Source organism: Exophiala aquamarina, assembly GCF_000709125.1.
Source record: "Exophiala aquamarina CBS 119918 chromosome Unknown aczIA-supercont1.4, whole genome shotgun sequence".
Lineage (NCBI taxonomy): Eukaryota > Fungi > Ascomycota > Eurotiomycetes > Chaetothyriales > Herpotrichiellaceae > Exophiala > Exophiala aquamarina.
In genome coordinates this window covers 1211602-1223237 of record NW_013550584.1, presented here as the reverse complement: position 1 = coordinate 1223237, position 11636 = coordinate 1211602, and the positions used below count along the sequence as shown (strand labels likewise).

Below are 11636 nucleotides of genomic sequence, written 5' to 3'. Positions count from 1 at the left end.
CACAACCGTCCTTAGGGGGCAGCCTCCCGGTGTCTGCAGGCCACCAAATGCCCGCCAAAGCCTCCCCACTGTCCACCAGAGCCCACCAACCATGCCCTGCTACTCTCCTTGCTTTTAACCCAACGAAAGGCCGTTCCTTGGTCCTTACCCCTGATCCCTTCTCGCCTTCCCCATGTCCGCGTATTCCAGCTCCGAACGCCATTCACGTGAGCCTCAATGCAGTCACACATACTCGTACAATCTCTCGTGGCAGTCCTGAAACGTGCAGCTGTTGAACAGGGCACCGTTCCACCATTGGGTTTACCAACCGGATAAACACAAATACGACCACAAATACTCAGTACTTCTGGCCCCTGTGATAGGATCATATGGTATGTGTGACAGAGCTGATTTGTTTCGGCGGTTTGCTATAGTACAAAAGATAATATCTATCTCTCCACCCATTCTGATCTTTCGATTTAGAAAGCTCCCTTTGCAAAGTCTATTCCCAGGGTATCCTGACCTGGCTGCGGTCATTATGCATTGCTCAACGCCCAATAAATGCCATGTCCTTTCACCGGCCGCACCGACTTTCTACAGAATCGCTAAGAGGCACTGAGTACAGTCCAAGCTTACTTACTGTAGGTGTGTACTCATATTGCCTCTGGACCCTCTTTCGCCTGAAATCGCTCCATCTCTTTCAACAAATATTGATATAATACAAGCATCGTTCCACTTTGAACGCTTGTCCACACAAACCGTGGCCCAACTCCCCGGAACAGGCCAGGCACGCCCTCGGTCTTGTAAATGAGTTTCAGTCCGGTCAACACAGATGATGTATCCAAGGTGGGCGTCGTTCGTGGAACTGTCCGTGGACCAGAGTGTAAAAGCCGCGTCTGCTTGTGGCCAGGGCCAGGCGGTTTGTGGCTCTTTGCTGCGGTCTTTTCCATATGTGCGGCCTGACTGTTCTGCACATGATTGTCCGGCGTTATTTGGGTTTGTGTTCGAGTCTTGACAACGTCGAGTGGGCAGGTTATCACTCCCGCGATGCCTCCCGCTGAGACCGCCGTCAAGACCTCGAGACTCAGCCCGATGTCAGTATCTCCCATCCAACTTTGTGCAAATCTCCTCTCTTGCTCATAGAAAGCAAATTGCAGGGCTGAAAATGGCAGATCTCGAACGATGGTGGCTTTGTACCCGGAGTATAACGCACCAAACCCCTCGGTTCGCGCAATGGTTTTAGCCGCATCCCACGTTGACTTGTAGTTGTAACCGGAATTGAAAAATGGATTGTTGTATCGACCCTGTAATTGTAGTCGGGTTTTCATCACCTCCGAAGGTACGTAAATAATCGAAGCAGCTAGGTCGGCGAGAAAACCTGGTGATGGTCGTAAGTGCGTGAACATTCGTCATAGTCAAAGTTGAACCTTACCACTCGCCAAAAACACCGCAGACGGGCTGAGTCCTCTGTCTAACAGATTCCGCTTGCAATATTCATAACATCCGAAGAAAGCCACGGTGCCCGGGAAGGACCCAACCATCGCCGCAGTGAAGCCTCCATAAAGTCCCCTCCGAAAACCCTCTTGCCGGAAAATTTTGATATATGAGTCCGACAAGGATGAGTACTTCGGTGGGAAATGAGGGTCGCCTTGTTGTCTCGTCTTGACAGTATCTAATGAGTGCATGAGGATATCGCCCGTCGTGCCTCCGATACCACCTGCCAGCATACACTGCGGACGGATTAGTACCAAATTACCTTGCAACGCGTGCTGCGGACTGCACCTACTTGATAATAAGGAGGCCGTTTTAATTCAATATCGATTTCCTCCTCCGCCAACTTCTCCATAGTCCGCAGCCGTTTTTTCTGTCGTGCGCCGTCGAGGTCGAGGTCGAGGCCCGGTTGGGTCTGATAGCCATTGCGCGGGTTGTTCTCATTCGAGGTGTCTTGAAAGAACAAACTAGACAATCTAGAGCTTAAGCTCATGGCAGGGCTACACGCACCCTAAACGACTTTTAAAGCACGAATCCTGGTTGATGGAGTAAGTGCGCAGATCCCTGAGTAGAGCAGAGGAGTACCGAGAGAATGATAATCCCGATGCCTGCAACTGGAAGTTCGCCGCCGCAAAACTTTCTGACTTGGCACTCTTCCCCTCCCGATTGGCCAGCCTTGTCCAACTCGCATTATTATTTTTTGTTGGGGGATGAGCAGCAGAAGAAAGCAATCATCCACCACGAACATACAGGCCTCTATCTCCTGTTTCCAATCAGAGGGTCACAAAGAACCTCCCGCCGAATAGCTTGGCCACATATGAGAATTAGTGCATTTCCACGCAGCGCACTAAGGGACTACTTTTGACCCAGAAGGAAGAAATATTTTACACATGACCTTCCTGCCACCAGCCTCGCTAAACCCAACTAAACCCATGCAGAAGTTCACAGCAGCATTTCCAGAGGATTCTCAACTACCTTCTTCAACTCTCGGATCCATTCACCCCCCACAGCTCCATCCACAACCTTATGGTCGAAGCTACCGGTCACAATGATCTGATCATCCCACTCGGTCACCGTGCCTTCTTCGGTCTCGACTGGAACCGCCACTTTACGTGTTGTGCCGACGGCGAGGATCGCCGCTTGGGGTGGATTGATCACCGCCGTAAACCGTTCTACTGCGGCGTTCATTCCCATGTTGCTGATCGTGATGGTACCACCTTGGTACTCTTCGGGCTTGAGCTTGCCGTCCCGTGCTCGCTTTCCAAGCTCTTTGACTGAAGCAGAAATTGTGGAGAGACCGATGCTGTCAGCATTCTTGACGATAGGAGTCATCAAGCCCACAGGCGTAGCCACAGCAACGCTCACGTCCACCACATTGTGTTGACGAATAACGGTTTGACCACCCGATTCCCTCCAGCTGGAGTTCACTGTAGGAACCTTCTTGCTGGCAACTGCCACAGCTTTGATCAAGAAGTCGTTGACAGATAGCTTGTACTTGCCCTCAGATGTAGCGTTGAGTGCTTCTCGCAGTTTAAGTAGCTTGGTGACAGACAACGTTGTGGACACAAAGTAATGTGGGTTCTGGTTCATGGATTGCTGCAGCCTGGTGGCGATTGTCTTTCTCATGGAGGTGGCGGGGATATCCTCATATGTTGGACCTGCGGTGGTGCCAGCGGCAGCCGGGGAACTAACTGCACCTGATGTGGCCTTCTCGACATCTTCCAAGGTGATGCGACCACCGGGACCGGTGCCCTTGAGAGACTTCAATGAAACACCTTTGTCCAAGGCAGCCTTCTTAGCTGCCGGACTGATGGTAGGCTCTCTATCCAAGGCCGGCTGAAGCTTGTCCCCTGTTGAGTCAGACTCAACTGCTGCCGGCGCGGCGGACTCGTCACTGGGAGGCGCGGTTCCTGAGCCAGAATCTGGTGTTTCTGTAGATTCAGAGGCTTCTTCCTTTGGTGCCTCTTTTGCGGGGGCTTTTTCGCCTCCCGCATCCTCGACGGTGAATGATTCGAACTCGGAAACGTCCGTTCCCTCTTCAACCAGTACGGCGATCGGCTAAATACGTGTCAGTGTGTGGTGAACCGGGTTGAACCGTCAGTATAAATCTTACATTTCCGACTGCGACATCCTTCTCTCCTGAAGCCTTGAGAACCTTCGCCAAAACACCCTCCTCTTGGAACTCAAAGTCCATCTGAGCTTTGTCTGTTTCGATCTCGACCAGGACATCACCGGGGGCCAAAGTGTCACCAGGTTTCTTCTGCCAAACGCCAATATTTCCGGCGGTCATGGTAGGTGAGAGGGCCGGCATGCTAATGATAGTATGAGGGGGGAATGCTGCTCATCACGGTCAGCACGGTTGCAATGAGTACAATATTCCCAGTCCGTACATTTGGAGGCATAGTAACGGCCCAACACGGAGAGGCAGGGAAGATGTTGGTAACTGTGAGCAGTGTTAGCTTGAGAAGTCGGTTCCAGTGAGGCCTGTTGCATACGTTACGGCACTGGGTAGCCTCTGCAGAGCACTTCGACTCAGTCTGGAGCTTGGAGTAGACTGGAGAATGAGACGTGTCCCTGAGCGAGCGAGCATGGTTGAGGTCGCCATGACAGGAGCCAGGATCTCGGAGCGGCAAAGAGCACCTAGGTAATTAAAGAGTGCCGCAGTGGGAAGGGAAGGGGGGCTGAGGAAAATGAGCGACGACGAAGGACACGGAATGGCCCAAAATGCAGAAAAGCAGTGGCAGCAAGAGCCGGCACAGTCTACCTCAAGTGTTGGTGCTGGCCAGGGAAAAGTGGTTGAGTTACGAATAGCAGGGTAAGAGAGCCGGGCCCCGAAGTGGAAACCTAGCTCGCTGCTCACCCTCAACGTCCCAGAAATTCCCAAAATTCGAGGTCAAGCTCCGCGACGAGAAAGGATCACGTGACATTGACATTGGCTCACGTATTTCACCGTATTACATGTCTGGTCTCTATGCTCCCACCTCCAGAAATTATGCCAGATTCATGTCTCCGCAGGGAAGGGAATCCGTCACCCGTGATAGACATCTGTACAGTTCTCGTTTCCTAGTGCTTAGAAATGTCCAGAGGTTGATGATGGGCAATGCGCGAACCTAGCTATTTCTCTTCTCTGCATGAACGAATTCCTCCACTGTTCCCTGGATCTTCCCTTACCTCGCCGGCCAAATGTCTGGCGTCTCGAGCGAGGCATCCAGAAATCCTACCCCGGACCACCAACGACACTTGGGGAATGCTTCGTCCGATAGGGTTGACGAGTCTGAAAATTCAAAAGCTCCTGATGGAGACCGGAACGACGATGGTGTCCCTAGTCATGGCGTAACCATTACTGTCGAGGATGCCGATGCCGAAACAGACGAAGACGCTGAAGACGTCGACGACGACGACGAACAAGACGGGGATTCTGAAGATGGCCACACTATGCCAGGAGGCTCGCAGGCAGATTCCAATGGAGAGTCGGACGCTCACATAGAACAAACACAAACTCCGCAGCTCGAGAGCCATAAACAGGAATCAGAGAGACTACCGCAGGAGGAGGCCGAGAGTGAGACGACGTCCTCGATCCAACAGCAGGACGAAAATGTCTCTCACCCAGAAATCGCTCCTGATTCGCGCCTGCAAAGGTCTGACTCGAAATCGACAACCGTCTCTCGCCCGCTGCCGGTTACTTCTACGGTCTTTGTGATTAGTGCGCTGGAAACAATTGGAGCTTCGAAGGAAGTCAAGAGGAACAAGGAATTCACAGATGCTGTCCAAGCAGCTCTGGCCAACATCAAAAACTCTGAGCATGCTCTCAATCCTGAAATCCTCTTTCGGCCCTTACAGATGGCAACCAAGTCGTTCAATGTACAAATGCAGGTGACGGCACTGGACTGTATTGGAAAGCTCATCAGCTATTCCTACTTTGCCTTTCCAGTTGTAGCGGCAAGCCAACCTGATGGTACAGATACTCCGCCTTTGATCGAAAGAGCAATCGAGGCTATCTGCGATTGCTTCGAAAATGAAGCGACTGCAGTTGAGATTCAACAACAAATCATCAAATCCCTACTTGCGGCAGTTCTGGACGACAAGATTGTTGTTCACGGTGCCGGTCTCCTCAAGGCTGTCAGGCAAGTATACAACATCTTCATCTATTCAAAATCTAGCCAAAATCAACAAGTGGCACAAGGGTCGTTGTTGCAAATGATCGCAACGGTATTTTCCCGCGTACGAACGCGTCTCGATGTGAAGGAGGCCCGTTCAAGAGAGCAAAACGAGTCGAAATCGGACGAGGCTCTTTCGGGAGACGCCTCAATGTTCGAGCAAAGCGATATCAACGGTCAGATGGATACGCCCGACCAAGAGACTCCCCCTCATCTAGGAGAAGGGGTTACCAAGATCCAAGAGAAATTGACTCTACAAAGCTTCGAACAAAACAAGAATCTGGACGACGCGTTAGTGGCCGATAGCGCCCCTACCACGGTGACTCGAGCGAGGAGAGATCGCAAGAATACTCGCTCCAGTTCTGGCCCGGTGTCCCGTGCAAGTTTGCAGGAAGATCGAGAGGATGCGGAGCTGTCTTCCGAGGACGAGGATGATATCTACATAAAAGACGCGTTTCTCGTCTTTCGATCATTGTGCAAGCTAAGTCAGAAAGTTCTGACACACGACCAACAACAAGATCTCAGATCACAGAACATGAGATCCAAACTCTTGTCTCTTCATCTCATCTACCACCTCATCAACAACTATACTCCGGTCTTCACCTCCCCGTTCTCCATAATCAAGAGTGGAAACAACGAAGACAGTACTCCATTCTTGCAGGTTGCCAAGCCTCATCTCTGCCTGAGCTTGTCTCGCAATGCCTCCAGTTCTGTCCCTCGAGTTTTTGAAGTTTGCTGCGAGATCTTCTGGTTATCTTTGAAGCACCTACGTGTACTGCTCAAGAAAGAAATCGAAGTGTTCCTTAAAGAGGTCTATCTCGCTGTTTTGGAGAAGCGAACTGCTCCACTTTTCCAAAAAGAAAAATTCATGAATGTTTTGGAAAGGCTATCGGCTGATCCACGCGCTTTGGTCGAAGTCTACCTGAACTATGATTGCGACCGGACTGCACTGGATAACATGTATCAAGAAATTATTGAGCACTTGTCGCGAATTTGTAGCACACCAGTCGTTATTACTCCTGGTCAGCAGCATCAATATCAAGAGCAACAAGCAAAACCCGCTACACCTTCATCGGAATGGCATACCAAAGGCTCCCTGCTGCCAGGTCTCTCTACAGCAACCCTCAGCCACCCGCCTCCTCCACCATCATCCATACCAGGGGAATATCTCTTAAAGCAACAATCACTGCGTTGCTTAGTGGAGATCTTGAATTCTCTCGACAACTGGTCCACACAGAGCGGACAGGAGCCTGTGAACGGATCTCGATATCCAGCTTCGAGGGGATCTTTCGAGGATTCAAGAGAATCACTTGACACGAGTGAGAGACCTCCTCCCTCGCCCCGAGTGCCGGGCTTTGGCAGTGAATCTGGTGTCTCAACCCCAGTTGCAGAAGACGATCCCAACGAGATTGAGCGGGTGCGGATGCGCAAATCGGCATTGAACAATGGAATCAGACAGTTCAACTTCAAAGCTAAACGGGGAATCAAGCAACTCTTGGCCGATGGATTTATTCGAAGTGATAGTCCTCAAGATATTGCCAAGTTTTTACTTGGAAATGATAAACTCGATAAGGCTATGCTTGGTGAATACCTCGGAGAAGGCGATGAACAGAACGTAGCCACTATGCATGCCTTCGTCGATCTGATGGAATTCAGCAAGAGGAGATTCGTCGATGCCCTTAGACAATTTCTACAGAGTTTCAGGCTACCAGGAGAGGCACAGAAGATCGACAGATTCATGCTCAAGTTCGCCGAACGCTATCTCTCTGGTAACCCAAACGCATTTGCAAATGCTGACACAGCATATATTCTTGCATACTCGGTGATTCTACTAAACACCGATCAGCACAGCACCAAGATGAAGGGTAGACGGATGACCCTGGAAGACTTCGTCAAGAACAACCGGGGTATCAATGATGGTCAAGATTTGCCACAAGAGTATCTGGCCACAATTTATGACGAGATCGCGAGCCATGAAATAGTATTGACTTCTGAGCGCGAACATGCTGCCGAATTGGGGATCGCAAATGCGACTGCTGCCACGGGTCTAGCCTCCAGAGCTGGACAAGCACTGGCAAATGTTGGACGTGATTTGCAGAAAGAGAAATATGCTCAAGCTTCGGAAGAGATGGCAAACAAGACCGAGCAGCTTTATCGCAGCCTTATCCGTGCGCAGAAACGATCGGCTGTACGAGAAGCGCTGTCGCGATTCATACCAGCCACCTCCACCAAACATGTGGGCCCAATGTTTAATGTCTCATGGATGTCCTTTTTATCTGGATTCTCAAGCCAAATGCAGGATGCGCAGAATCTCGACCTCATCAAACAATGTCTCGATGGTCTCAAACTGGCTATCAGGATAGCCTGTCGATTTGATCTAGAGACACCCAGGGTCGCCTTCGTGACTGCCCTTGCTAAATTTACAAACCTCAACAACCTCAAAGAGATGATGGCGAAGAATATCGAAGCTTTGAAAGTCCTCATCGAAGTGGCTCTCAGCGAGGGCGATTTGTTGAAAGGTGCTTGGCGAGAAGTTCTAATGTGTATCAGTCAGCTCGATCGCCTTCAATTGTTGTCCACTGGAATCGACGAAGGTGTCATTCCAGATGTTTCAAGGGCAAATATTCCTCTGCCTTCGAACTCGAGAGATAGTAGAGGTAGCCGGAAGTCCATGCAAGCACCAAGGCGTCCCAGACCAAGATCATCGCATACCTTCCGACCTGAAGTCGCGGATGAAACAAAATCAACGGATATGGTCCGTGGGGTAGATCGGATCTTTACAAACACCGCCAAATTGTCATCCGAAGCTATAATCGATTTTGTTCGTGCTCTGAGTGAAGTCAGCTGGCAAGAAATCCAGTCCTCAGGCAACAGTGAATCCCCGCGGACGTATAGCTTACAGAAACTGGTAGAGATCAGCTACTACAATATGACGAGAGTCAGGATAGAGTGGACGCGCATCTGGGAAGTTCTCGGAGAACATTTCAATCAGGTTGGCTGCCACAACAACACAACGGTTGTGTTCTTCGCTCTTGATTCCCTCCGTCAACTGTCCATGAGATTTATGGAGATTGAGGAACTGCCAGGTTTCAAGTTCCAGAAGGACTTTTTGAAGCCATTCGAGCACGTCATGTCCAATACAACTGTCGTTACGGTGAAAGACATGGTTCTACGGTGTCTGATTCAGATGATCCAAGCCCGTGGAGACAACATCAGATCAGGTTGGAAGACAATGTTTGGAGTATTTTCGATTGCGGCCAGAGAACAGTATGAAGCAATCGTTAACATAGCCTTTGATTACACCACCCAAATTTACAACACGCGATTTGGTGTTGTCATTTCGCAAGGTTCATTCCCCGACCTCATTGTCTGCCTGACAGAATTTTCAAAGAACCTCAAGTTTCAGAAGAAGTCGTTACAAGCAATTGAACTACTGAAATCCACAGTCCCCAAGATGTTGAAAACACCTGAATGTCCTCTATCTAAAAGACACTTCAAAGCCGCAGATTTGGATGGATCGGTGGTAGCTGGTGTGAAACAGCCAACCTCTCAGACCGAAGAAGAACAATTCTGGTATCCTGTCCTTATAGCATACCAGGATGTTCTAATGACTGGCGAAGATCTGGAAGTTCGTTCACGGGCTCTTACTTATCTCTTCGATACATTGATCAGGTATGGCGGTGACTTCCCTATTGATTTTTGGGACGTGCTATGGCGACAGCTCCTATACCCAATCTTCGTTGTCCTGCAGTCAAAATCTGAAATGTCAAAGGCACCCAACCATGAAGAGTTGTCGGTGTGGTTATCAACAACTATGATTCAAGCACTCAGGAACATGATCACACTGTTTACGCATTACTTTGACTCTTTGGAGCACATGCTGGATAGATTCTTGGACCTTCTCACGTTATGCATCTGTCAAGAGAACGACACAATTGCTCGGATCGGCAGCAATTGTTTGCAGCAACTGATTTTGCAAAATGTCACCAAATTCACACCAGAGCATTGGGCTCGAATTGTCACAGCGTTTGTGGAGCTCTTCAATCGAACCACGGCTTATGAGTTATTCTCCGCTGCTGCCACCATGTCAGATGCTCGGCCTACCCCAGCTACCGACGGAGCCGAAGGTCTATCGATATCAGGAACGACGATTGTCGAAACTCCCACAACGAATGGAGGCCCCGATCCATTTCCTGCTCCTGACTCTTCCCTGGAACACAAAGGCGATGTCCCAACTGCTGACATTCCTCACTCACAATCAACACAAGAGCTTGAAGATTATCGCCCACACTCTGATCTTCAGACCCCCGTTCCTGTAGTGACTGCGGCACGCCGACGTTTCTTCAATAAGATCATCACTAATTGCGTATTGCAATTGTTGATGATCGAGACTGTTGCAGAGTTGTTCTCGAATGATTCAGTCTATGCACAAATACCATCATCTGAACTTCTCCGCTTGATGGCACTCCTAAAGAAGTCCTATCAATTCGCGAAGAAGTTCAATGGTGACAAAGATCTCAGAATGGCGTTGTGGCGTCAAGGATTCATGCGCCAACCGCCCAATCTACTGAAACAGGAGTCTGGTTCGGCAAACACATATGTAAGTATACTACTCAGGATGTACCACGATGAAGGGGAAGAGCGAAGGTCGAGTAGAGACCAGACTGAAGGCGCATTGATTCCGTAAGTTGTTCTATTCAACTCAAATCGAGCATTTGACTAATCCTCCCTCTCACAGTCTGTGTGCCGATATTATACGCTCCTTCCTCTTGCTCGAGGAAGACACCCAACAACGCAACATAGTGGCCTGGCGACCGGTTGTCATTGACGTCCTCGAAGGCTACACAAACTTCCCTCGCGAAAGTTTCGAGAAACACCTCGAGACTTTCTATCCTCTAGCAGTAGGGCTGTTAGAAAAAGAAGTCGGCACGCCTGATCTTCGCAACGCGCTCTGGGCCTTGTTCCGGCGTGTGGGTGAGCTGAGATTCGGCATGCCAGAGTATACGCCGCATTCTCGAGGCAGGGAGAATAGTGTAGGTTCTACTAGGAATGGCAGCGTGGGTGGAGGTCACGAATTTCGATCTCCGTCTGCGAGGAGTAGGAGAGAAAGTCGTGTCAGTAGAACCGGTACATCTTGAGTCCACCACAGAGCGAGAGAGGTGATGTGATTAGATCCACTAAAAGACAATCATGGAGGATTTTCAGTGCTGCAGGACATAGTACTAAGTACTAGTTTAGGTCAACATATATACTATGTAGTACATACATGGACTATAGTACTCAAGTTTCAAGTACCATATATGTATGTATGTAGTATATTGACATAGTAACTACAGAGTATACTTGCTCTGCTTTAGTAATTTGCTCTAAAAACATGACATTGAACCTTCGAAACTTCCTAAATACATACATAGTACGACATATACTCGGTATACTATTTACATAGTATCCTAGGCACTAATAGCAGGTACCTAAGTAATGTACGTGTATGTTAGAAAGGTACATACATATGTCCATAGTACATATATAGTGCCCTGGGTACATACGTAGTAGTTCCTGCATCGTGGATAGGGGTGACTAACTTAGCATGCGCCCCTGAGATAGGAACGAGTCACGAAACCTTCCCAAAGTATACTAGCGTGGCTAAGCAACATGAAATATTATGTACATTCTAAGCTAGAACCACTATGTACTATATACTTAAAGTTCGTAGGATCTCTCAGTACTTACTGCTACTATATTCCTAAGTGCATATACAGTAGCCGTTAGCCCTTAGTACTATTATAAATGCTATATAACAGCACTTGGTTACATTAGTCCATAGGTTATATACATAGTACGCGTATATATAGTATGTACGCTATGTAGTTAAGGCTGTGTCCTCGGTAGAATTCTGTACTCCTCCCGTGATTCACTTTCCTATAAGTACTACTTACATATACTATATAGTACATAAATATTTTAAAAAGTGGCACTACTTACTATGTAGTCGTACTATATCCATAATTA

At 48.9% G+C, this 11636-nt stretch overlaps 3 protein-coding genes across 3 annotated transcripts; 1 reads left to right on the top strand and 2 right to left on the bottom strand.

Annotated features, from left to right (window-relative positions):
* Nucleotides 1-632: 632 nt before the first annotated feature.
* A1O9_05555 (uncharacterized protein) lies at nt 633-1706 on the bottom strand (the record flags this gene model as incomplete). Its single annotated transcript, XM_013404773.1, has 2 exons — nt 633-1357; nt 1412-1706. 2 exons carry the CDS (start codon nt 1704-1706, stop codon nt 633-635), a joined length of 1020 nt encoding a protein of 339 aa, XP_013260227.1.
* Nucleotides 1707-2412: 706 nt separating this feature from the next.
* On the bottom strand, nt 2413-3760 carry A1O9_05554 (pyruvate dehydrogenase E2 component (dihydrolipoamide acetyltransferase); the record flags this gene model as incomplete). Its single annotated transcript, XM_013404772.1, has 2 exons — nt 2413-3528; nt 3584-3760. 2 exons carry the CDS (start codon nt 3758-3760, stop codon nt 2413-2415), a joined length of 1293 nt encoding a protein of 430 aa, XP_013260226.1.
* An 893-nt stretch (nt 3761-4653) lies between these two features.
* On the top strand, nt 4654-10314 carry A1O9_05553 (uncharacterized protein; the record flags this gene model as incomplete). The annotated part of the gene is made up of 1 exon (XM_013404771.1): nt 4654-10314. The coding sequence occupies one exon, from the start codon at nt 4654-4656 to the stop codon at nt 10312-10314; it is 5661 nt and encodes a 1886-aa protein (XP_013260225.1).
* Nucleotides 10315-11636: the final 1322 nt, after the last annotated feature.